The 27,989-nt window shown below is 32.6% G+C and overlaps 1 protein-coding gene across 7 annotated transcripts; it reads left to right on the forward strand.

The window, feature by feature from the left end:
• The first annotated feature begins 178 nt into the window (after positions 1–178).
• On the forward strand, positions 179–27,873 carry LOC129944398 (ran-binding protein 16). Of its 7 annotated transcripts, none has more exons than XM_056053791.1 (22): positions 179–538; positions 8,008–8,237; positions 8,301–8,466; positions 8,530–8,762; positions 8,826–8,925; positions 8,993–9,109; positions 9,178–9,276; positions 9,340–9,486; positions 9,554–10,027; positions 10,093–10,298; positions 10,373–10,517; positions 14,911–15,058; positions 15,122–15,275; positions 15,349–15,751; positions 15,810–15,948; positions 16,015–16,092; positions 19,615–19,676; positions 19,749–19,888; positions 19,958–20,077; positions 20,141–20,211; positions 20,874–20,984; positions 26,978–27,873. In XM_056053791.1, the coding sequence occupies exons 1-21, from the start codon at positions 536–538 to the stop codon at positions 20,948–20,950; spliced, it is 3,312 nt and encodes a 1,103-aa protein (XP_055909766.1). In that variant the 5' UTR covers positions 179–535; the 3' UTR covers positions 20,951–20,984; positions 26,978–27,873. The 7 variants fall into 7 exon arrangements, with proteins under 7 accessions (XP_055909766.1, XP_055909764.1, XP_055909765.1 ...); XM_056053789.1 differs by lacking the exon at positions 179–538 and adding an exon at positions 567–1,151; XM_056053790.1 differs by lacking the exons at positions 179–538; positions 26,978–27,873 and adding exons at positions 567–1,151; positions 21,182–21,298.
• The last annotated feature ends 116 nt before the right edge of the window (positions 27,874–27,989 follow it).

Genomic DNA, 27,989 nt, shown 5'->3' on the forward strand with positions numbered 1-27,989 from the left:
ATGATAATAAATTAAAGCTAAGTGCGGTCTTACCATCAAACTCCCCCGGTAAGAGACAATTTTCTTTTCCACTCAAATATTCCACTCAAAACAAATGTAATAGAACATTCACATTTTCCAAAACTTCATCCATCGCCCACCAGACGTCATCCCAATCGTCCATCCATCATAAAATCTCATTTCGCCCAAAAACACAAAGCGGATACCGGCGAATCAGTAGACGAACGGAACGAACATAATCCTAACAAAAAATAAGAAGGAAAAAGAAAAAACGAAAATAAAATATAAATGGTGATTGGTGCAATTCAGCAGCGGGTTATCTTCTAACATTTAACCAACAACTCAATCAAAAGTCATTTAATTTTTCGAATTTCATCAATTTTTTCGCCAATTTCCAAAAATTCCTATCCCATCAAGTCGAACTATTCGTCTTTTGTTTTGTATGTTCGCTGTGGTGGAAAACAACTAGAGAAGCAGAAGAATACGAAAAGAAAGAAATAAGTTCTCGTCGTTCTCCTCATCAATTCGCAACGAAATGGTACGCATTTGCAAAATTTATCTTCTGTTCTGGATTCTGGTGTAATTTCTATTCGACTTGTTTTTGTGTGAAATGTGTAAACGAGTGTCTATGTGCAGGAGGGTGCAAGAATCCAGCAACTTTTATATTTTTGTTGATTTGGTCTGATATAAATTTCTAATCCCACCAAAAAAAAAAATAAAACTCCTAAGAAATTATTCAAGATTTAAAAAAAATAAACTTAAATTAACAAAAGTAATCATCTCGTGAACTTGCAAACTCTTTATTGGAAGGAAAGACTCGACAAGTCTTGAAGCAAAGGCTAAAGGGTCTCACTCAGCACTCAGCGAATCAAGAACAACGCAAAATCCTGCCTTTCTAGTTCGCGGGATGCGGGGTGTTTTCTTTTGTTAACTATCAGAAAACGAAAAAAAAACAGAAAAAGATCCAACAAAGTTCCACGGGACTATCGAACAAATAATTGGGAAGCAGAATTGATTTTTTTTCCTATTCATCTGCTGAGAGTTCCTTAGCTAAAGTTGGGATTTCGAGTGCGAGTGCAAGTTCGAGTTCGAGTTCATAGAGCGACAGCGAGTGAATTGAATGTGCAATAGAACTTTTGGAAACTATGCAGGTCTATTTTATGTTTTTCTGTGCTCAAATTATGTACCTGCATATTAAATTGTTGATGTTTTTGTTTATGATGTAAATTGTATTGTATTTTCGGTTCGAATGCCAAATGGGGGTGATTTGTAATAATATCTGTTTTCTGATAGAATTGTTTTACCTAACCTTAAAAAAGGAACGAAAAACATCCAGAAGTTCAAGTGCTTTTAAATATTTGTCTATTATAATTGGAAATTAATTAAGTTGTCTTTTGCATGCCTAGGTGCTTGCATAGATTTTGGTTAGTCCAACAAGAGATTGTGAGACAATTGTGAAACTGCAATAACAAATTTGTTGGGTCTGATAGTTAAAATTAGTTTCGAGGGCTTATCTTTAGGAGGTATTCTCAGGTTGTTGAAAACCTACTTATACAATCTATTATATACCTATCAATGCCTTATGTATTCTAGCTGATAATCCGATGGCAAAGATTCATCTGTCATCCCTATCCTAAAAAATGTTATAGCTTCAAAAGTCTGTCTATCATAGAATTAAGAAAAATATATGTTTGATTCGTTAGCAATTTAATTAATAGGAATTTAAGGCTTTTACTTATATAAACTTATCCAACTAAAATTACTGGAGGATGTTCTCCTACTGGGATATTTGATTGTTATTGGATGCTATTAGAAACCAAAAGATAGATCTTTCAAGATTATCTCTGCAACTTAAATTGGGCATATGTTCTAATTTTCTTCCATTTTTGTACCTTAACACATAAAGGTGCGTGAATACGGAATCTAAGGTCTACAATTTCCTAAAATTTTCATTAATTTATAAATAGTTAAATGATTCACCTTTTTACTTTGTGATAGTGATGATCTTTTGATCTTGCACGCACTTGGTAAATTTTATTGAATAGCGTTTTTTTTTCATTTAGAATATTGTTCTTGTATTTTATTAGATATTATGGGATTTGGTTTTGTTGGCAGTTTGATGGATCGTTCCTGTTCTTACCAGAACTATTACTCTAACCATTCCAAACGATTCTGATAAGTTGTAAACTGTTCTATGTAATTTTATTTTTCACCAGTTGGAAGATGCTATGTGTGTAGACGTGATTACAAAACTACGCTACGGTTTAACGTAACCATCGCTATGGTTCTGTCAAACCATGCAAGTTAGTTTCAGTCCAAAGAGAGAAAATGGTTGATAAGTTGGACCATAGAGATGTGGTAGGTTTAGTTTATTGGAGAAAATTAGATTCTTCTGCAGAACTCTGGTGAGGAAAACAAATCCATGAACAAATAAAACTGCCTTAGGGTAAATTTCATAGGTTTTACTTACTTAATTACTTAAGGTTTCGCTACAGTCCTGTGTGAACTAGGGCCTCACCCAACATACTTCTCCATCTAGCTCGGTCCCTAGCTAGATGTCTCCAGTTCCGCGCTCCAAGTTGGGTGAGGTCACTTTCCACTTGTGCTCGCCACCTGATCCACGGCCTTCCCCTACTGCGCTGGTTTGTGGGTGTGGATTCGAAGACTTTCCGGGACGTAGCATTGGTGTCTATACGCTCTACGTGACCCAGCCATCTTAGTCGTTGGACTTTTACCTTTCTGGCTAAGTCTTCTCCTCCACTCTCCTTCGATGCATACGGGACCGTAGATCACACGGAGAACTTTTCTCTCGAACCGACCCAAGGTGCTTTCATTCGCTTTTGTCATAGTCCATGCTTCTGCACCGTATACCAGGACGGGGGTGATGAGGGTCTTATATAGCGACACTTTGGTCCCTCGAGAGAGGACTTTACCACTCAATGGCTTTCTTAGTCCAAAGAAACAGCGGTTAGCAAGAGTTATTCTGCGTTTGATCTCAGAGCTGGTGTTGTTTTCTGCTTTAATAGCGGAGCATAGGTAGACGAAGTCCATTACTACCTCAAAGGTACGTCTGTCGATGGTGATGTTTTGACCGAGACGTCGGTGTTGTAGGTAATTTGTTGATGACAGTATGTACTTTGAATTTCTCTCATCATAACCGTTAAACTAATTTTTACCGCCTCTGCCTCAATACTCACAAAAACCCCATTGACATCACGCTAAGTTCTTCCGATTATGTCAATGTCATCAGCATTGTAATTGGATAGACGTTTGAAAGGTAGTGCCTCTAGTGTTGACGTGAGAGCTCTGCACTATTCTTTCAAGCACGATGTTAAAAAAATGGCATGACAGCACATCATCTTGTCTTAAACCTTTTTTGACATCGAAAGGTTCTGCTAAGTTGTTACCAAACTTTATGGAGCAGCGTGAATTGTCCATGGTCATCCTGCACAAACCGACGAGTTTGGCAGGGATGCCAAAACTAGATGGCTCGTCCTGTAGATGCTGTCATATTCGGTCTTGAAATCGATGAAAAGATGGTGGGTGTCGATTTGGTGTTCTTGGGTTTTTTCCAGACTCGCCGTAATTTGAATATTTGATCGAGTATTGACTTACCTGTTATAAAACCACACTGATAAAGACCTTTGAAGTTGTTGACGATGGGCTTTAGACGTTCAAATATTACGGCAGAGAAGATTTTATAGGCGATGTTAAGTAGACTGATTCCTTAATAATTGGTGCATTTTAGAAGTTCTCCTTTTTTCAGGATCGGGCAAACAATATTGAGGTTCCATTCATCGGGCATGCTTTCTTCCGACCATATCTTACAGATAAGGTGGTGCATGCTCCTAACCAACTTATCTCCAGCTGCTTTAAAGAGCTCGGCATTCAAAGAAAGAAAGATTTGTCACATATTTAAAGAATTGGAGTTGATTCAAACGTTGTCTAAAATATAAATAAAAACAGTTGGTGCCACTTTTGGTCAATGGCAACAACGTTTAAGGGCTTTTTTTGGAACCCATTAACCATTAATTAACACCTTCGGGAAAAAACAACTAAACTTATATTATGTCTAAATAAGTTGAATAACAGTGAATGCAAATTTGTATATAGTTCTAAACTTAATGTTTGTTTATAATTCTATAAGAACTTATGACACTACTACGAGTACAGATTTTTTGAAAGCTCCAGTAGAAGTTGGGCTTTTATGTTTCATCAGTTCAAATCTAATATGAGGGTGTATAGATAAAAAGTTTTATTTTTAACAGGTCACTTGAAAAAGGTATATTTCTTTCCGAATGGAAAACATCTTTTATAACTCCTATTCATAAAAGTGGTCCAAAACAGGAAATATCTAACTATCGCCCTATTTGCAAGTTATCCGTAACACCAAAACTTTTTGAAAAAATTGTTTGCGATAAGCTTTCGATTTTATTAAAAGAGACTATATTCCCATTTTAAAACGGATGCGTATCCGGGAAATCAATCTTCTACAAATCTTACAATTTTCTCTAACTTTGTTTTAAATAATCTAAAAAAGGATATCAAGTCGATGTCATATATACGGATTTTGCCAAAGCATTTGACAGAATTCACCATAAAATTTTAATTCATAAACTGAAAAAACTAGGTATACATTCTAACTTGCTAAATTGGTTGCGTTTATACCCACAGGACGCATCAAATATGTCCGTCTCAAGTCCAGTAGATGCTTCCTCGGGTGTTCCTCAAGGTAGCCATCTAGGACCAGTTTTGTTTCTTATATTCATAAATGATCTACCTGATTTTCTCTTAAATTCCTTTTTCTTGATGCTTGCCGATGATCTCAAATTTCTGAGATGCATTTAGGATCCGTTTGACTGTGTGCTTCTTCAAGAAGGTCTTCAAAGCTTATTAACATGGTGTAAAATCAACAAATTAAACCTCAACATCTCTAAATGTCAATGTTTTTCATTTTCCCGACGCTCTTCTCCTTTTGCATATGATTATCATATTGAGAACAAAGTTCTCGATAGAGTCTCAACCAAAAAAAAAACTGGGAGTCATTTTTGTACTCTAAATTCAACTTCGATAATCATTTAGAATTCATAGTTAATAAGGCCAACTCTATGCTTGGTTTTGTTTTCCGCATCTCTAAAGGTCTAAGTGATTCCTGTACCTTAAAAACGCTTTTCATTGCTTATGTGAAATCAGTTCTGGAGTACTGCTGTGTGGTATGGAATCCGTTTTACAAGACTCATTCTGTTAGAATTGAAAAAATTCAAAGAAAATTTACAAGAATAGTTATTTATAAACTTAGATGGAACGTTGATGGTATGCCACCTTATAATACTCGAAGTCAACTTCAGACCTTAGAATGTTCATAATGTTTATGAAAGATATTTTATCCTATCATATTGACTGTCCGTTTTTATTGTCTCTTATAAATTTGCATGTTCCAACTCGAGTGCTTAAAAATCGTTATTTATTCCATGGGGCACTTCATAGAGTAAATTATGCTGTTAACGAGCCAACATCTTGCTGTGTCAGAGAAATTAACTAAATATCTGATTATATTGATTTTAATTTTCATTTGAGTAGGGTTACATTTAATTCTGGTTAATTAACTAAAATTAATGTTAAGACAAATTTTGTATTTCGTTAGTCTGTAAGATTAACTATAATCTCTAATTGATGATGAAAATAAAATAAATATTAATATCACTGTTCTACTATTAAGTAACGTTAGCTTTAACGTCACCTCAAGCTAAACATAGCATATAATACTTTTCTGCTATGTGAACGTCGAAAGTCCATATTTGATCAAATATTCACATATTTTGTAAACAAAAAAAAAACACAAGAACAACAAATACTCATCCTCTACCTTTTCTTCGATTTTAAGGGAAATATGACAGTCTCTAGTTTTGGCATCCCTTCTAAACTAGTCCATTTAAGCAGGATGACTATGGAGAACCTTTTTATGTTTAACAAGGTTTTACCCAAAGTGATTTGCTTTCAATAGTGCAAAGCTTTAGAATGAAATCAAAAAGCTGTAGCAAACACAAATACTACTAAGGAACTATAACTAAAAATAGTACCTTATTGTATCAGTTCATTGGCCTCTGTAAATTCAAAACACTTCAGAATGCTTAGATTTAAGAGTAGTGCCCCATGTAGATTCAGTTGTGTGCATAAAAATTGAAAAATGTAACTCGACACAATTGAATTCCCTTTTTTTTAAGAATGATTAAAACACCTATGGATTTAAATTGAATTGAATAATTTCAGTCGTTTTTCAAAACAAATTTCGATCGACTCCTAGAACCACCAAGTTAATAATCGTTTCAATATTTCAAATACAAAACATTTCTCAAAGCAAGTTATGGAATAGAGGACTATAGAATAAACAATATAATCAATTTTTAAAAGTGGCACAATAGATCAATAGGTTGCATTGCATCAGCATCCTTAAATATTTATTCTGGATTGGTACTGGGCTGGTATCAATTGGCTCAATGTGACCGAACCAAAATTCTTGAAGTGTTTTGAACTGCTCTCCAATTCTTCTTATCGTTCAGTCAACGTATTACGATAATTGTCAGACATCAATCGTTATCGTTACTTGTCAATTAGGTTTGCGATATTCGTTTGTTTTTCCGACTGCTTTTGCACATTTATAAATTTTTTTGAGTTTGTTTTCTGTTGCTTGAAAAAGAAAAAAAAAATCAGTGAAATGCATGAATCCATTCTCGTAATAAATCATCGGTCTATGGGTTGGCTATCGTTTCTTGGGTATTGCTTTTTTGTTTGCGTCGCGTTTTGTAATTCGTAATACGGGTCCAGCACTCAGAAGTGCTATTTCCTAAATACACAACAAATATAAAGCTACATTATCTGAAAAAGATAAGATGAATTACTTGGGCCCTACTATGTAACTCGATTCTACAATGAAATTGCTCGAATTTGAAAAATGTACCTATTTGACTACTCTCGAACCAACGAGAATCGAATAGTTCTAGTAGTGCCAACTATATTCTTATGAACTTTCGAATAAACGAGAAACTACTTAACTAGAAAGTAGAATTCAAAACAAGGCAAAATCGAAAATTATCACTCTACATCAAATGTGTTTGCGAGCGAATTTAAATTTTGAATATGAGTTCCATCTACCACCCAACTACTTTCGTTTCTCTTCCTCATTCATTTCAAACTTCATCATCAGCGGGTAAATGACTCTTTAGATTGAAGTCAAAACTTCGCAAGTATTTTTGACATGGTTTGCTGTTTGGTTTTGCTAACCTCCTGTTTCCAAAAACTTTAATGGTGCTGATAACTTAATAATAATCGGAACAGCATTTTGTCTTCTGCGAGTAGTCATGTTAGATGATATGGTGCTAAGTAAGAACCTAAATCCGTCTTTAGAAAGACGATAGGTCTTAACAAAACTAAAACAAAAGTACATATATATTTTTCATTGAATACGTTCCGTTCAGCTCCATTATTTTGGAATTACATCCTATTTTTGTGCGTTCAATTTGCTTGTACCGTTTTTCATTTCCTATCAAATTAAAACAAATTCCAACTGTGTCCATTTTTGTAATAATTATTCTTGTCAAAAAATTTGATGTTTAATTTTTGTATTGTTTTTTTTTTAACTGTCAAACAACTCGATACTCTTTTTGAAAACAAGTTCTCATAATCGACATCCGATTCTACTTTCATACATACATAGTACGATTCGAAAGTAGAATCGGAAATGAGTTTCGAATAGAATCAAAAGTAGAATCGAGTTACATAGTAGAGCCCCTTGTAAAGAAAATGATTTATATCTCGTAACTTTGTTTTTCAATGTTTTTGATCTTAAAACAAAAAACCTATGCAGATCAATGGCTACAAAATTCTCAGTTTTAAAAATTATCTTTTACCGCAATTAGGGCAACAACATGATGGTTGTGCGTTTTATGTCTTTATCAATTTTTTAAAAATTGTATTGGTTTTTTTTTAAACAAATATTGTTTTTTATAGGAAATTCATCAGCTTGAGATTTTATGCAAGCAATTGTACGAAGCAACTGATTCAGTTATTCGTTCGGAAGCTGAAAAGGCTCTTGTTGCATTTGTAAGCAGTCAGGATGCTCTACCAAAATGTCAAATGCTCTTGGATCGAGCTGATTCAAGTTATGCACAATTACTTGCTGCTACGACTCTTACCAAATTGATACAAGGTCTTAATTTGGAGCAAAGAATCGACATAAGGTTTGTTATATTAAAAAAAAGCAACTTCCACTTTTATTTATTTACATTTTATTTGTTCGATAGGAGTTATATATTAAACTATCTTGCCACCCGCCCAAATTTGCAAAATTTTGTTGTACAAGCACTTGTCACATTGTTGGCTAAAATAACAAAATATGGTTGGTTTGATACGTATAAAAATGAATATATATTTCAAAACATTCTCGAGGATGTGAAGAAATTTCTGCAGGTAGGTTTAGTTTATCTTTATTTTCAAAATCCTACGGAGTTTTAATTGAATTCAAAATTATAGCAGGGCTCATCTGAGCACTGTACAATCGGAGTACAAATTCTATCGCAACTTGTGTGCGAAATGAATTCAATTGTGGAGGCAGACGTTAATTTGTCTTTTTCAAAAAATCGCAAAATCGCCACATCTTTCCGTGACCAGCAGTTGTACGACATTTTCCTGTTGTCCTGTTCGCTTTTGGTTACAGCAAGAGATAATAGCAAAAGCTTGAATTTTATGGATGAGTCTCAACAAGCGTAAGTATATATTTTTATTAATTCCTGCCAAATGTCTGAATTCTTATCCTTTTTTTTCTAAAGTCTAATTTCACATGTTTTGCGATTAACTAAGAACTGCTTGAGCTTTGATTTTATTGGAAGCTCCACTGATGAGTCTTCGGATGACATGAACAGTGTTCAGGTAAGAAGTTTGTTTTTCTTGTTTACTCCAACTTTCTGTAACTAATCGATGACTTTTTTAACAATAGATTCCTACTTCCTGGAGACCAGCATTTCTGGATTCAAATACTTTAAAGTTGTTTTTTGATCTCTATCAAATTCTACCAAACGGATTGGCAAGCTATTCGTTGTCTTGTTTAGTGCAGGTCAGCAGTTGTTATGAAAACCTATCTATTCCTTTTGAATTTTAATGTTTATCTTTAATTTTGCACAGATGACATCGGTTCGTCGATCACTTTTCAATAATCCTGAACGTACAAAATTTTTAACTCATCTACTCGAAGGCGTCAAAAATATACTGACCAATTTACATGTAAATTTTATATCTTAAACATATGTAAGTTCATTTTAATCACATTTTGTCGATCGATCTTAGGGTCTCAGTGATCCAGATAATTACCACGAATTCTGTAGACTTCTTGCTCGTCTCAAGTCGAATTACCAGTTGGGAGAACTCATCACAGTAGAATGTTATCCAGAAGCGATTCAGTTGATAGCAAAGTTCACTGTTCAATCGTTGCAGGTTTGTAAATCATGAAGTAAAGACCCGACCTGACTTAAATTTATTGAATGTATGAATTATCCTTCAGATGTGGCAATTTGCTCCAAACAGTGTGCATTACCTGCTTACTTTGTGGCAGCGAATGGTGGCCTCAGTCCCGTATGTCAAATCACCAGAGCCTCATTTGCTTGGAACATATACACCAGAAGTAACCAAAGCGTACATAACTTCCCGCTTGGAAGCTGTACCTGTGATTGTGAGAGACAACCTGGAAGATCCTCTAGATGACCTGTGTATGGTTCAGCAGCAACTTGAACAACTGTCTGTTATAGAACGTTGTGAATATGACAAAACCTGCACGCTTCTAGTTCAGCATTTCGACCAAAAGGCCCGAGAATATCAAGAACTGCTACAAAGCCAATCGCCTAATCCAATGGATGTCACAATTCATGAATTGCAATTGACGTGGCTTGTTTATATAATTGGTTCAGCTATTGTTGGTAGATTGTCTTTCAATTCGAATGACGAACAGGACACTATGGATGGAGAACTTGTGATACGGGTAAATTAGCAATAAGTTCTTATAAATTGAACTTTGAATATGAATTAACGCATAAAACTTTAAAGGTACTGCAACTAATGAGCCTCACAGATGCTAGATTACCACAAGCCGGCTGTGAAAAACTCGAGTTGGCTATTCTAAGTTTCCTTGAACAAGTGCGAAAGATGCACATATGTGAACAGGCACAAAAGGCCCACGTCTACAAAAGACTGTCTGAAGTATTTGGCTTAAGTGATGAACAGATGCTCTTAAGCTTGATAAATAGAAAAATGTATGTTTCTTTTTGTTTTGTTTATTGTTTCGTTAAAACGTTAAAATATAAATAATTAATTATAATTTTTATAGAATAACTAATTTAAAATACTGGGGACGTTCGGAGCCAATTATAACTAAGACTCTTATGTTGCTCTCAGAGCTTTCTGTGAATTTTAACTCTTTGCGGAAATTGGCCAAGTTGGAGGAAATTCAATTTATGTTAACACATCACACGGTGAGTTTTTTTCATCTTCTAAAGAATTTCGTTTGTTTTATTTAGCTTACAAAACCTAATTACATTTTTCTTTGATAATTTACACTAATATTATAAATGGGAAAGTCAGTTTTTTAACGTCGCAACGGAACAAAATTATGACATTATTTTTTGTGTGGATGTAGTTGCGAGGCTAGGGAGGGTTTTAAGCTACATTTTTCATTCACAAGTCATTCGAGCAGATCCACCGGTAACACTTATAATTAGATATATAATAGATTCTTTCTAGAACACTAATTTATAGCATATCATTAGGTGCTGCCTAATTTTGGGTCTATCATCGTTGCCTATTATTAGGCGTTATTTAAATTGTCTAACTGACTTAAAAGCTAGAAACTATGATTAAACATTATTAAAATAGGAATTGGGTTAAAATCCGATGCCGAGGGCTATGTGAAATTAACTAAAGATTTTTGTAATTAGTTATAGATTAGTTCTGAACCCTGATTAACGGTTTACCCTGATTACGAAATTACATACATAACAATCAATTTCTCTGTCAAAAAGCGATTCTTCTACCAGAATTAAATGTTTAAATGAATAAATTAAATTATTAATTAATTGTTTTAAAAATAAATTCAAACATATTGGATGAAGTCGCTGGAGATACGGGAGATATTTGTCAACAGACACTGCCATGGATTTAAAACAGAGCACTTCAGTAGAGTTTCTGAACACCCTTCAACTGTCCGATGAGCACTCACATAAGCTTCAATTGCAATTAGGCGTGTGCGTATATGCTTATGTGAATTATAGATGCCCCTTGATTATGTGACGGAGGATAGAATACTCTTTGAATATTTTAAAAATCTAACACCCGAATTTTTAAACTTTCTAACCGTGGAGTACAACAGAATTTTTGAGACTGGTGATGTTCCGGGAAGAACACAAGAAAGGAGACCTTGAAGATCCGACTTATTACAGAGGCATTACATTTCCCAACGCAGTGGCAAAGTTATTTGGAGCCATACTGTTCAACCGGTTAAGCGAGTGAGTGAAACAAGCAGATTTTGCATGAATTTCAAGCGGGTTTCAGGAAAAAACTATTCAACGATAGACCAAATTTTCTCTTTGGTAAATATTGGCGACATCTTTAAAAAGAGAGAAAAAAGCTGTATGCCTTTTTTGTAGATTTCCGAGCAGTTTTCGACTCAATTTCCGGAGAAGCATTTTTCTACAAACTCTACGGATACGGAATCTCTACAAAAATGATATCTGTCATCAGAGCAATCTATAAAGAAAATGTTGCAAGAGTATGGGATGGTAAATTCCTCTCAGACGAGTTTGAAACGTTAATAGACGTTACACAAGGTTGTGTTCTTAGTACTCTATTTTTTCTATGTATTCTGTGTGGAGAAGTTTTATTGAAAGGAAAAACATATCACATGGAGCAAAGTATTACATTGTTTGTACAGGTGCATTATCAATTCTCTTCTACGGAGCCCAAGTTTGGGGATGTACACATTTCCTTTGAGGCTGTGGAGAAATGTCTTCGTTATTTCGATTCCAAGACTGGTTCTCATGCAGCTGATACATTCTGGGGGAACTTGTGTTAGTGAGTGAAACAAATTAATGTTCAACAGATTTTACAGTATCAACCATTTGCAAAGATTTGCTAAGGAAAGTTGGAAATATGATTTATGATAAGTTCACTACGGAAGCAGAGTCATCGCAATACCTACTGCGGCAAGTTGTATCATTTTTTAAATACAAACACGTATTTCTTGGCACAAAACACAACAGAACAAATCAGTATGCTATTTAAAATAAGAGGTGAAGCCATTGGTTAGAATTATATTGCACATCGACCAAAACTACCATTATTGTGCGATCTATGCAATTTGAAAGTGTGCGAATAATTGTGGGAATCTGTCCAATACTCAAGGAATTTCGAAGGCGTTTCTTTGCAGTGGAGTCCCTTGGTCTAGACGAAGTAATCAACATTTTGAATGGAGAGAGCGGTTGGGACCCTCTAGTTGGGTATATTACGAAAGCTTTTCGTTACAGAAACCAAATTATGCAATAAAATTTTTAAATAATATTGACCGATGTATTAAAAAAAAATCGTGGAGATGTGTTCTCTTTTAGAATATCTCGTATACTCTTAAATGACATTTCAAGGCATTATTAATTCTCTGTTGTACATTTTTATCTTCTTTTATGTGAAAAGTTATTTGTACATGTATATGAATTCCTCAGTATAATCAATTGAGCTTTTGATGCAGTTTTATGAACTTTTGGACATTTATTCAGTTTTTCCAAAGCACGATATAATCAGAAAAACTTTTATCTCCTAGAACAGCAACAAATATAAAAAAGCGTGTAATTTGAAGTCAATTCCAGTAATTTCAGATTATACTCTTGCACTTGAATTTTTATAAAGTTTTGTATGATTTGAATATATTAAGAATTAACTCTTTGATTTCCTTTCCATTATTATTATTTTTACTGGGTCGAAAGCCACCAGCCACCGGGTCTTAAGAATATACTGTGACGGACAAAACAATAAAACCAGTAGGGATGCCTTAACAATTAGATCTCTCTTTAAATAGAAGACGGTTATATTTTTTGCGTGTAAATCATCGTTGATTAACGGTAAAGTTTTGATTCAAGCAAAAAAAAATAAAGAATAAACTGTTAATTATTGTGAAAAAGTAAAACCTAAAAAAAAATTCATTGGAAGTTGACGAAACAATAAGACCAGGTGGCTTGTGTTTGAATTTATGTTGAAATTATTGTGATTTTAATAAAATATTTAATTGAACCCCATTCTTGGAATAAAATACTTTTAATTTTAAAGAGAATTCACAAGAAAATAAAAAAAATTAAACGCTGAGTAAAAATTATTCCCAAGATGGAAAGTCGCAGCGGGAAGTGGCCAAAATAATTGAGAAATCCAAAACATTCGTGTATAATGCACTACAGCTCAAAAAAACAAACGCAAAAACAAGCAGACCACGAAAAACATCCCAAAAACTCGATGCTCAAATTAAACGTTTGTCTAGGAAGGACCCGTTTAAGTCTTCTGGGGAAAATAAAGAGGTGCTTGACATGCCTATCTATGAAAGAACAGTTAGAAGACGGCTTGAAAAGCAGCATGTCTTTGGAAGAAGTCCTAGGGAAGTACCACTTCTTACCAAAAGACACCGACAAAATAGAATTAGATTCGCAAAAGACCATTTAAATTGGGTACGACCAGATAATGGACAAAAATGGCGAAACGTTCTATGGTCCGACGAATAAAAAAATAAATTGGGTGGCGCAACAGTCCATTAAGAACCAGGGCCTAGTGACTTACAACTCTCAACCATTCCTGTGTGCGAGTAATGTTGTCAGGAATGGAAGGGACCTACAGTTTATATGCCGATTCCGAACGGCTAATTTGAGAAAGCACTTTTTCATGACAAGAGTTACTTTTGGAGAATTTGTCAATTCCTCGCAAGAGGTAGTACCCGTGAAAAGACTTAAGATGGCATAGGCAGGGATCGAACCCAAGACCTCTGGCATGACAGTCCAACGCACTAACCATCATGCCACGGGTACTATGGCCCGACGAAACAAAAGTAAAAAAATCACTCGCTGGCAAAAATTCAAGAAACAAGGAAGATTTGTGGAATAGCTTTCAAAAAGCTTGGTATGCAATACCACAAAGTACCTGCAGCAAACTTGTGGAGTCGATGCCAAAAAGAGTGCAAGATGTGGTGCAAAACAAGGGTTATAGCACAAAATACTAACTTCCAAGTGTGAAAAGTGTAAAAATTCAAACAAAATAATTTATTACATTAATGGTCCTATTGTTTTGTCCATTCACACATAACCTTTTTTCTTTATTTTATGTTTTTATGTAAGTATTCCCTTTGGAAAATATTTAATGATTTTTCACTCTTATAAAAAATATCAAACAAAAACAAAATGTTGACAAAAGACAAAATATTTAAATTTCTTGCCTGTTACTAAGAACTATAAAAATGCTCCTATTGTTTTGTCCATCACTGTATATCCTAAATAGTGAAAAACTGCACAATTTGTCCGCTTAGCTCATTCTAAGACGGCTCATAACGTAAGAAATAACTCATCCCAAAAAATATGAAATACCGGGAAACTAACATATCAAAAGAAATGGTTTGTATATTCGATATGTTTATTCTATACACAAACCATTTATATTGATATATTATTTTACCCAGTATTTTTTATTTTTCTTTCAATATATAGTTAAAATATTAAAAGTTTAACAAAATATAAATACATATTAAATAAAAATACAACTCGCATAGTCTAATGAAAATTCTCTTTCTTTTTATACCTTATTTAAAAAGAAATTATTCTTCAACCTGTAATTTTTTTATTGTAGAGTGAACACTTTCCCTTCCTTGGCACAAACTCATCTCTAACTGAAATGCGCTGTCGGACTATGTTCTACACATCTTTGGGTAGGCTACTGATGTTTGATCTTGGCGAAGATGAAGAGCGCTTCTATAACTTCCTTACCCCACTTACTAGTAAGCTATTTTTTATTCCATCAAGTGCACATATGTTTAAGTATTAAATTAAAATTATTTTAGATCAATTTGAATCACTTGGCTCTGTACTGATGGATGGTAATAGTTTTCCAAATGAAGAAGCAAAGAAGGCAATAATTGGTCTGGCGCGTGATCTTCGTGGTCTTGCATTGCCATTGAATGCTATAGCTCCCTACACAATGCTCTTCGAATGGATGTAATATTTTTTTTGTTTTTGAATACCAAAAGCAAATGTCTCTATTTCTTGTGTTTTTTTTTTAATATTGTAGCTATCCAGATTATATTCCGATTCTAATACGTGCCGTTGAACTGTGGGCACATGATCCAGCTGTAACAACACCCGTACTGAAACTTTTCGCTGAACTTGTACACTGTAGAACTCAGCGTTTGCAAGGAAATGTTTCTAGTCCCATGGGAATTTTACTGTTTCGAGAGGCTTCAAAGCTCATATGCATATATGGTAATAGAAGTCTCCATTTGGACGTGCCGAGAGATCAGCAATATCCAATGAAATTGAAAGGCATTTCGATATGTTTCCTTATACTAAAGAATGCACTGAGTGGGAACTATGTGAATTTTGGAGTTTTCAAGCTGTATCGTGATGATACATTAGATAATGTCTTGAGTATTGCTGCAAAATTAATTATGTCCATTCAACAGAACGATTTGTTGGTAAGTTTTGAGTTTAATAAATTTTTATTTGAATTGTTTTTGATTTTGATTTTCAAAGGAATATCCAAAACTTGCATCTTCATACTATGGTCTTCTGAATTGTTTGTCACAAGATCATATAACATTTTTGGCCTCCCTGGAGCCGCGAGCATTTATTTATATTTTAGAAAGTCTATCAAAGGGACTTACAGCATTAGGTAAGTTTTTGAAAATACATTTTTATTTTCTTTAAGTATGAAGCTATGTTTTTGTATACGTTTTAGATTCCACGATTTTTATATGTTGCTGTTCAATACTGGACTGTGTTGTGTCATATATATTTAAGCAGCTGCAAATTAAAGGTAATATTAAATTGATAAAATTTTCAGTTTTGAACAGGCCATCAGTTTTGGCACTAAGTGAAACCCAAGTTAGTGAAACCACAGATCATTCGGAGTTTGATTTTTATGGTTATAGTTTAGTACCATTATTCTTTTCTCATCATGGTTCAGCCGTTTACGTTTATCATTTCCTACCACACCATGGCTCTTATTACAGTAATTAATTATATGCGGATTAAAAAATCAAGGCTGAAAGACGTTTTAAGTGTTTTATAAATTCGACTTCCAATGTTTTTTTACTTCTGTCCCACTTTATTTAGAAAATTGTATCTCATTTTCCATTACTTTTACTTTTACTTTTTAATATTAAAAAAGGTATTTATATTTTTTAACAATGTACACTTCATGATAGATTAAAAATAATTTAAAAAAAACAGTGAATAGAAATACAATCAGAAATTTTCATTATAAAAGTTCTATATCTAAGCGCAGTTTTGCAAAATTCGTAAAGATTGACAACATTAATTTCATTTAATAAACTTGATCTTCCCATATAACACTTTTCTGAATACATTCCATGAATTAGTAATTAAAGCCGAGATTTTTGCTTAATTCAAGAACCTAACTAAGCCTGTCGACAAGCCAATTCAGATGCCGACGTTAAAGGTCAATTCACAAACACTTGTTTCTTACCTCTGATCCTAATAAGCATGCTATCAATGAATTACCGCTTCTACACATTAGACCATTTCATCGTACCGAAACCTTCCCGCCATTTTATCGTAAGTGACATTTTCAATAAAAAAGACAACTTAATTATTAAAATTTGATGATAACACACAAGGAGCTTCCGATAAATTGGCGGGATGGGCTAAATATCTCTCTTTTGGCTAAAGGGAAAGCCAATTAAACGATTTCTTCCTGAACTTTAACTAATCGCTTTTCGATAGTGACATGGGCTCCAGTGCAGATATGGTTTCGAAACTTAATTTTTTGTAAAATGAAACTTTATCTCAAATGGGAAAAATCTATCAAACCCACAGAACACTCATTATGTGATTCGAGCTGTAAAGACGTTATTAGGATCAATCACATTGAGGAGAATCGTAATAAGTTTAAAGAAGCTACGATATCTGTAATGGTAATATTCGACGATCAGTCAAATTTGTATATTATTAAAATTTCCGATAATTTTTAAAAATTTACGAAACATTATGAAATTTGCACAGTTTGCTGTTAATTCGACGCAGCCAAAGAATGATATGACTCCTCCTATGCCTGCAAGCGTAAAGATTTCAAGGGAGTGTTTTTTCTTGTGCTATTGCAAGAACACTGAAAGACCGTGATATGCACAGGTCTTCTAGCCGGAATAGTAGCTTTCCTATTGTTTTGAAAGGGTGTTCTTCGACGTTGGCAAAACCTTTGTGTGCGCTTTTTCATCGGTTCCACTTTACAGGGGTCTTTCAGAATGGATCCGAAACAACATTTCTTCAGCCTGTCACTTACAAAAGCGAAGCTTCCTCCACTTACAAACTTTCTTTCTAAAGTCATAGAAATACTGATAGCTTAAAAATTATCTTGGAATACGACATTTTCTTAACAACCGACATTATGCCTTTGCATCATAATTCCAGGGCATTCATAGAGTTTGACATCAAGGTCTTTAACTGAAAATGACAATTTTTTTCACAATGTGCCCCAGGGTTTCGTTTCCGACTTTTTTCTTTTTTAAAAAATAACATTTTGTCTAAAACTCCTAATAAACTTAATTGACCCTGACTGCAGTATACTCAGATTTGTGCAAAGGATACAATGGCGAATCGAAAACACAGTTGAATTTAATGATTCGAAAACTCAATGCTGTCTTCTTTTGCAATAGCGTAACGCTCCACCAATGAATCTGACATAGAACAATTTTCTTTTCACAACCGATCTTCTTGATGCCTTTGATAGTTTAGATTTTCTCTCTGAATGCAATAAGTTTTTTACCCCATCTGATGTGGCTATAATTTATAAAGCCTTTATTACTGAAACTCGAACACAATTCCCGTTTTTGGTCAGGTGCTCTAATAATATACTTAAGTCGCCCTGAATCATCCTGATTCTTGGAAAAAATTAAGATTGTCTTCAAATGGCACTTTGAGACATTACCCGTTATGTGATTTCGTTCTCAAATGTTGGTACGATTGATATTGCATTTGTATCTCGATGGCTGTGTTCGTTGAGTAGTTGTGCTTTTGGAATCATGTGTTTTTTCCATCGGGGTAAAAATCAATATATTACTGTTGATATTATTTAGTTTTTTTTTTTAGTGAAAATGCTTATTTTACAAGAGAAAACAACAAAAGTCATTTATATTTTGCTATGTTTCCACCAAAAGTTTATCTAAGTTTAGATTAAATAAATCTTCATGGTGTTTCCACCGCACAAGAAGATTTAAAAATAATTAAGTTTGACAGCACTTTCTAAAATGCAAATGGTGTTTCGATGTTACTTATGAAGTGCAAGTGAGATAGTTTGATTTGTGTTAAGCAATGAAGAACTGAATATGCATGAATGCACCATTTTTTTTAATTGATTAAACCAAAACTTTATTTTTGTACACAAACATGTAAATAAACAGACCACAATTTATTATCTGTAAAACCAACTCCTCCACACAGGTTTTTCTTCAAAAATTTTGAATCAACTCCGGTCCCCGCCCGGAATCGAGGCGAATCAAGCTCATTTAAACTCGCTTCCTTCAACAGCACATGTTAATGTAGCAATCTACGAACAAACCCCCTGCTAGAAGCAATTGTTAAATGAACTTCTTATAGAATCTCAATTTCCAGATGTTTTCTTAACATTTCTTCTTGAAAATTGTCCATTTTATTAGTTTTTTTGCTAAATTTTCTTTAATTGTGTGTTTGTTTATTATTATTTTGACAGATCTTCTTCCGTCGTACCAATTTTTAAATACAAAAATTTGGCTACTGCGTATCGTTTTTTTGGCAATTTCTCACTGTACTGTATAAGGAATACCAAAAAAACGCACTTATTGATAGATATGGCCTTCATTTGACACTGGGTTAAAAGGTTTTAAATAGCATGCTTTTTGTTTCTATGACCAAAGGAACACTTTTCCAGTTATTACACTGTATTAATATGTGTAATGCGCTTTTGGCCAATTCTTTCACGAATATATCGAAAGGGGCTAGCGAAATGAATTCTCTAGGCAATCGTAGTACCTATACACATGACTTTCAACTCTAATACCCATACTTTTAGTTATGCTAACCAGCTTATTCTTGATTCCAATTTAGGACGTACTGTGAAGTACAAAGATTATTTTTTTGGTGGCACTACATATATGTGTAAAGCTTTACCTGGCTCAATATTTACCATTCCTTTTCCATTCTATCCTATTTTCCTAATTGCCCATTCTATTTTCATTGAAAAGGTTAATCATAATAGATTTGAAAATATTTTTTAAAAATTCTGCCTTTAAAAATGTCCTGCGAAAATAAATTTAATTTCCTAAACTTTTATCTTTATTTTTAGTTTCGACATTCCCCAACAAAAAACTCCGCAATATAACACCGGAGAACTCACAGTTCCTTGAGGTAAAATTCCAAAATGCTATTTTTGTTTTTTTTTTTTTCATTCCAACAATTTCATAAATCAATTTTCAACAGGTAGTAGAGATGAATTCTGAAATTCTTCAGGGCATAATGTCAACGCTACTGAATATGGTCATGTCAGAAGACTCCAAGAATCAATGGTCTATGTCCCGTCCGCTTTTAGTACTCATTTTGCTATACGAAGACTATTTTAGGTAATTTAAACAAAATACCATTAAATTAATTTTTTTATTGTTTACATATAATTCTCGTATTGATCATAGATCACTGAAAGAGAATATAATTCGATCGCAACCCATCGATAAGCAACAAACAATGGCACAGTGGTTCGACGGACTGATGGATGGCATTGAACGAAATGTAGCGAACAAAAACAGGGAAAGGTTTGTCTTAAAATTATTATTTCTTTATTTGCACCTTTTTTAATGGAATTATTTCTATTTTAGGTTTACACAAAACTTATCACTGTTCCGACGGGATGTGGTTCACTTACCGAAGGTTTCAAGTTTTAATCCTGGTTCGTCTCTTATTGATGATTATTCATAATTTTGCTTAGTTAAACCCTAGATGACAGGTTAATCTATCTTTTTTGTTTTTTTTTTTTAAATTTTATTTTTTCTTTATAAATCATTAAATGTTTTATCATATTATTTATTTTATCTTTTACTTGATAAATTAATTTGAAAACTAATTTTTTTTTTATAATAATTATTGTAGGTTCCAAATTTTGTTTAATTTTCAAAAAAAAAAAAAAAATTAGTATTAGAAAAAATAATAGCTCAGAAAAAGAATTTTATTGCATACATACATTTTTTTAAATTTATATTTTATAGAGTGTTATAATATTATGAAAAAATAAAACGTAGGGTTATTTTCAAACCAATAAAGAGAACAGGCATCTGAGGTCAAAAAAGTCCAATTAATAAAAAATGTTTTCAAAATTCTTTACGAAAGTTTGCACTAAATCAATTTAAAATCATCGCTTAAAGTGTCTTGAGAGTTTTTACTTTTTGATCAAATTGTCTTCCACGGTTTTATAAATATGGAACAAAATTCGAGAAGAGACAGGAAGGATATATTTTTCAAAATTTCTCATAAGAAATGAGGACTTCAAATTTCTGTTTTTTTTTTCTTCTATCGTAAGAAACTATTCTATTATTAATTTTTGTATATTTGCAGAGAATGCAAATGAAAAATTCTTAAGCGATGATTTACTTACAACTGATGCTGTAGAAATTGAATACATGAAGGGGTAACACTTCAACTTCATCAAATTGAACCATTCACAAAGTAAATTTTATTTGTTTATGTTTTTTTTTCTCAAATTTATCCTACCCAGATTAATTTATCCAAACAAACAAAGACACTACACATTTATACAAATTTTCAATAGAAATAGATACTCTAGTTGTAGAAGACGTTCATTTTTGTCTATCATGATTTTTAATTTGTAAAATTTTCTTTGATCGTTTTATGTTCCTATTTAGATAGAAGAAGTGGTTTTCAAATTGTGAAGTTCTAAAAACCAAATTCGAATGTAGTGATGGTTTGGTTTGTTTTTCACTTAGAAAACTGTTATCAAAAAAATTCTGGATATATTTAAAGTACGTTCTTGAAACAAAAAAAAAAAACTTTTTACTTTCGTTATTGAATATGTCAAAATTCACTAACTTTAAAATACGGCTTTATATTCATAAATAATCTTCAATTTCGCAACACTTAACATATTACATCAGAATGCGACAGAGAAACAGATCGTATTTTAAAAATATACTAGAGCCATCTGGCGTCAAATTTAGAATAAGATCTTAAACTAAAACACTCTATAATCGAAGATTTTGTTAATTCACATCTCCATTCAAATAAAATGGGCTTCGTCGGTAATCATTATAAACTGAAATGGAATTTTATTCTTCTCGATTTTCTCCAACATCACTCGACTAAATGCGACTCTTGCGACATAATCAGCTGGGAAAAGTTGCTATACAATATTTTATACGGATGATAATTAAGATCTTCGCAGAGTATTCATCTTCCTTTTGTTCGTTTAGAAACATAAAGATTTTTTGCGTACATTTGAACGAAACGGCTCGGACATGGCTGTTTTCTTTGGTAAACGCTTTTGATAAGGTTTTTTTTTCGATGAAAATGATATATTTTCTAAATAACTGGAAGCATTTACGAAAGTCGCACTATTTAAAATTCGAAAAAAAAAATCTTTTGAGCCGGGCACTCAGCCTTGATGATTCTTTTTGGTCCAAGAAAGAATAATTTGTTCGCTTTTAAATGAGGACAATTTTGTTTTTCTCACTTAACTATAGATGACACTAAATATGTTTAAAAAATAAGATCCTTTTCTCTGCCGTACCCTGTAGAACATTAAAACAGGACTATAAACAAGCAATAATAGTGCCTTGCTTTTTTGTAAACATTAACTTAAAACATTACATAAAACAAACTTGATGCTTTGGACTTATAAACTCATAGACTTTAAAGAAACAGCTATTGTTGTTTTATAAAAACTCATGACATATAGGACAGTATAGACTTTTATACTTCTTACTTTGTGTTGTCAATCGACGAAATGTAGTGGACGAAATATATACAGAGAGGAGGAAGGTTGTGTGTAGGTTGTTCTTAATGCAAAACATATAGCATTTGCCATTTATTGTTGGTAAAACGGAAATAATGTGTTCTCGTTTTTCTCCTGGTTGGAGAATAATTACATATTTGAATGCACCTTTGGCTTGAATAATAGGAAAAAAGTAAAAGTATCTTGAATTAATCTCAGACACATATCGATAAAGCAGATCGCCAAGTTGAAAGCAAAAAAGATATTCGTTAAAAACAATATTTTTAAGCGATTGAACAGAAAATCTAAAGCTTATATATTAATGACATGAACATATCTGCAGCTAAATTTGTACACGCTAGTCAGATCTAGGACAATTCTTCGTATACTGCTAAGATTATCACATAAGCTCCATAAAAATGCATTTACAGACGAAAACAGACGTCCCGGAAGCATATTAGTTTTACAAACAATTTAAGAGTGACAGAACTTTACTTTAAAGTGTTAAAACAATAATTAATTCATTCGGAATAGATTGGAAAATTTTTGTTTTTCGCCCAATGTGGAGAAACGTTCAACTCAATCAAGCTAACAAAACCAATGTTCGAACTTGATGGTGAAAGTACATCACTTGAGTATTACCTCTCTTGGTTGAACGTGTGTCTAATTTTTGTTATGGGTGTATTAATTTAGAAAAAGGCATTTATGTTGACATACAAAACGAATCTGTGGAGAATGTCATAGAAATGTGATACTCAGCTCAGAAAAATGTCTCATCACCTAGTTCGCTCTACGAAAAATTGGTATATAATAAACCTTTAGTTGACCGAATTATTAAATTTTCTCATATTAGACAAAATGTTTAGCATGCGCAATTTCACCATTTAACCACCAGTCGTGAAAAGTGTAAATTAAAATAAGGATTTTTCAACTAAATATTAAATTCTATATAGTCTTTTGTGACTAGAGCCTCACCCAAAAAACTTCTCCATCCAGCTCGGTCCCTAGCTAGATGTCTCCAGTTGGGCACTCCAAGCTAGGTGGAGTCACTTTCGTCATATACGTGTCAGTTATTAGTTTGAATTGGCAATTTCATGTTTCTAAGATTTCAATACCTTCACAAATATAAACAATATTTTTCATACAAATTTAATTTTTTCTATGTCAAAACTGTGAGAATAGAAGTTTTAGGATTCAGTTTTAGTTTATTTATTTATAAAGCTCACAAAGTAAGATAACAGATATCTTATAAATTTGTAAAAGCCTATGACTTAACTTTAGATAACAATTCAATTTTTAAATTATTCTTTAATGCACTATCCATATATGTTGGAAGAAAAGAAATACAAAGCTCAAAGTGCCCAAATATACCCATTAACGACTCAAGTCGCACGCTTGCGGTTAAGGGACTAGCAACAAATCCATAGCGTTCCTTCTTTTTCTGATTTTATAATCTTAAATCTGATAGTATTACTTTAGAGCAATCTTAATGCTTAATACAGAAAAAGAAGGAACGCTTAAAATTTTATTTTCCTACATGCATCAACACAAGCGTGCGACTTAATTCTAAGTTTTGACCGAGAGTAGCATAAAACACAAATCGTTTACTAAGCCAGGCAATTACATTCTCCTAAGTCTTTATCGCATTTTGTATTTGTCAATTTTCTATATAGTCTAGTCCCCAATCAAGAGGTGTAGTACCCGTGGCACGATGGCTAGTTCGTTACAGACTATTATGCCATAGGTCTTGGGTTCAATCCCTGCCTCTGCCATCTAAAGTTTTTTCACGAATACTTGCAATGAATTAACAAATCCAAGAATAATTCTTATTATGAAAAATACTTTCTGAAATAAGCCGTTCAGATTCGGATTCTCATCTCAACGGACTCGCCACCTTATTTTGTATTTCTTTTTTAATAAGATAGTCAACAGAAAATTGACAAGGTGGCGTTCAACCTGACAACCCAAAGTACTTGTCCGTCTTATCACCGGCCCTGTTGGAGACTATTCGTACAACAAATTATAACAAAAAAATGTCTCATCTTTTTTCCTAACAAAAATATGTATCATAAAATCTGCATTTCGTGAATTTATTTGAATAACTTCTAAGGCTATGTTGCTATTTGTTGCGGCTTGTTGCATGAATCATTTCTTGTGTAGAGCAGCATGATATCATCAGTTACAAGATTTTGTAACTGCCAATCACAATTATAATTTTCCTAAAGTTTTGTGTAATCTTAATTCAAAATCAATCTCATATTAGACAAAATGTTTAGCATGCGCAATTTCACCATTTAACCACCAGTCGTGAAAAGAGTAAATTAAAATAGGGATTTTTCAACTAAATATTAAATTCTATATAGTATTTTGTGACTAGGGCCTCACCCAAAAAACTTCTCCATCCAGCTCGGTCCCTAGCTAGATGTCTCCAGTTGGGCACTCCAAGCTAGGTGGAGTCACTTTCGTCGTATACGTGTCAGTTATTAGTTTGAATTGGCAATTTCATGTTTCTAAGATTTCAATACCTTCACAAATATAAACAATATTTTTCATACAAATTTAATTTTTTTCTATGTCAAAACTGTGAGAATAGAAGTTTTAGGATTCAGTTTTCGTTTATTTATTTATAAAGCTTACAAGGTAGGACAACAGATATCTTATAAATTTGTGAAAGCCTATGACTTAACTTTAGATAACAATTCACTTCTTAAATAATTCTTTAATGCACGATCCATATATGTTGGAAGAAAAGAAATACAAAAGTCGTTTGACTTACCTGCTATATCTACAAATATTCTAAGAAATCTTAAGTACACATATATATAAAGTGCCCAAATATACCCATTAACGACTCAAGTCGCACGCTTGCGGTCAAAGGACTCTAGCAAAAAATCCATAGCGTTCCTTCTTTTTCTGATTTTAAAATCTTAAAGCTGATAGTTTAGACCAATCACAAAGCTAAAACTAAAAGCTTTAATGTACTTAATACAAAAAAAGAAGAAACGCTTTAAATTTTATTTTCCTACATGCATCAACAAAAACGTGCGACTTAATTCAATGTTTTGATCAAGAGTAGCATCAAACACAAATCGGTTACTAAGCCAGGCAATTACTTTCTCCTAAGTCTTTATTTATCGCAGTTTGTTTTTGTCAATTTTCTTTATAGTCTAGTCCCCAATCAAACTGAGGATAATTAGTGGCCAATATAGTAGAGGTGTAGTACCCGTGGCATAATGGCTAGTTCGTTAGTCAATTATGACAGAGGTCTTGGGTTCAATCCCTGCCTCTGCCATCTAAAGTTTGTTCACGGATACTTGCAAGGAATTAACAAATCCAAGAACAATTTTTGTTATGAAAAATGCTTTCTCAAATAAGCCGTTCAAATTTTCATCTCAACGGACTCGCCACCTTATTTTGTATTTCTTTTTTAATAAGAATGTCAACAGAAAAGTGACAAGGTGACATTCAACCTGACAACCCAAAGTACTTGTCCGTCTTATCACCGGCCCTGTTGGAGACTATTCGTACAACAAATGATAACAAAAAATGACTCATCTTTTTTCATAACAAAAATATGTATCATAAAATCTGCATTTCGTGAATTTATTTGAATAACTTCTAAGGCAATGTTGCTATTTGTTGCCGTTTGTTGCATGAATCATTTCCGATAGAGTCTTTTGTGGAGCCGTATATATTCATTTATCTTTGTATATTTTTATATCAGAAACAGCATGATATCTTCTGTTACAAGATTTTGTAACTGCCAATCAAAATGTTAATTTTCCTAAAGTTTTGTGTAATCTTAATTCAAAATCAATCAATGAATAGATTTTTTAAATTTGTGATGATCTCCAAATCTATAATCTCTACCTTCAATATTCCGTTTCAATGTGTTCAGTATGTATTTAAGTTTTCAAAAAATCCTCATTAATAGTAAGACTTTACCTCCCTTACATAAACCTTAAAGAAACGCTGAAGCATTTATGCTAAAACAGTTCTTAACATATAAACACCCAAAACCGTATAAAAGCAATCTCGTTTTTAAAACAAAGGTCAAGAATATAACAATACTGTTAAAAAATTATTTCAGTTCGAAATTAGAACCAACATTTATTCCAAATTTCATATTGAGTCATGAAAACTTAACTCATAACTAATTAAAATTTTCTAAAACTACTGAAATGATTTGAAATGCATCTAAAAACGTACTTTTGTTAACAACTCAAATTATTTAAAATAACACATTAAATTCAAATCGACCTAATGAGATTATAGTGGCACCAACAACCTTCTCGACTAAAACTTCAAACGACAATATTTCCCCACGATTGCTTCTTGTTTGGGAAAAATTCCTAGAACCGTATTAAGAGATATCAGCTAGAGAACTAGAGAGGAAACCACATACCAAAGTATTCAAATTTACAATGAGTTGACCAACCTGCGTTTACTAATTTCCATTTATTCACCTCAAAAACAGCTATTTCAGAATTCTAACTCTCTATTAACACAATTTTTTGTGTGTGAATATTCAAAATTCACTAAAAGATTTAAATAAACAAACCTTTTTTTATTATTGTTCTTTCTTTTTGTTTTATTTTGGACTTTGCAATTCGCGCATTTACAAACCCTAAAATATTAACCAGTTTTAAAAAATACGATAAATTCTTTAAAATTATTTTCTTTTTCTCTATATTGTTTTTTAATTTTTCAGACGATACGTATCAGGTCTATAGTGAGACAAATTATTCTGTATCTGTGTAGATGCTATCCCCAAAACATTATTATCTAAAAACTTAATTTCCAATGGACACCCAAAACGAAATAGAGATGTGAAAAAAGTTTTGAAAAATTGAAATTTGGTATTTGCAACGCAACGTACATCAATAAAATACAAACAAACAAAAATTATTAAAATTTCTATGCCCTAAACAAAAATAAAATTTATTTCTTTCTTTCATAGTTAAAAAATTAAAACAAAAATAAAACATAAACAATGTACTTCTCACTTTCGTATATATTTCATATTCGTATTTTGTGTTACTTTGTTTTTTAAATTCCAAATGGAAAAGGGTCTTTATCTCGTCATTATTTTTGACTCCTCATTTCATAAACTTTATCGTTTTTTATTTTGTCTTTGTTTGATTTTTTTTAAATCTTATTTTATTTCTATTTTATTGTTTTGTTTTATTGTCCTGCATGTAGCGAGTATGAGTGCGAAAAAAAGGATATTTTATAATTTTGATTGGGTATTTTTTTAAATGTGCATAAACGAAAAAAAAACAATTGTTTAATAACAAACACAAAAATAAAAAAAAATAATAAGCTGGAAGAAAGTTATACATATATTGCAAAAATGATAAATAAATAAGAACAAAAATAATATTAAAAGTAAAACAAAAATAAAAGATGAGAAAAAACAAAATGAAAATCAATTTAAATATTTTTATGACGTTTGTAGAGATATTGTGTAAGAATTATAAGAGCATTAAGAAGAAATTATATATATATATTATATTATCTCTAATTTTTTGCAAATAAAGTTTTATTTCAAAATGTTTTGTAAAGTATTTTGAAAAAATACAATATACTTTTGTGGATGATTTGGTAGAGGTTCTATTATTATTATTATTTACAAGGTCTTTGGCCTAATTTAGAGATAATGGCGCTTAAAACAAAGTCAGAGGTTTTTACGGTAATGAGGTGAGTAAATGTTTCAAAGTGTA

The sequence above is a fragment of the Eupeodes corollae genome, chromosome 2 (assembly GCF_945859685.1).
Source record: "Eupeodes corollae chromosome 2, idEupCoro1.1, whole genome shotgun sequence".
NCBI classification, from domain to species: domain Eukaryota; kingdom Metazoa; phylum Arthropoda; class Insecta; order Diptera; family Syrphidae; genus Eupeodes; species Eupeodes corollae.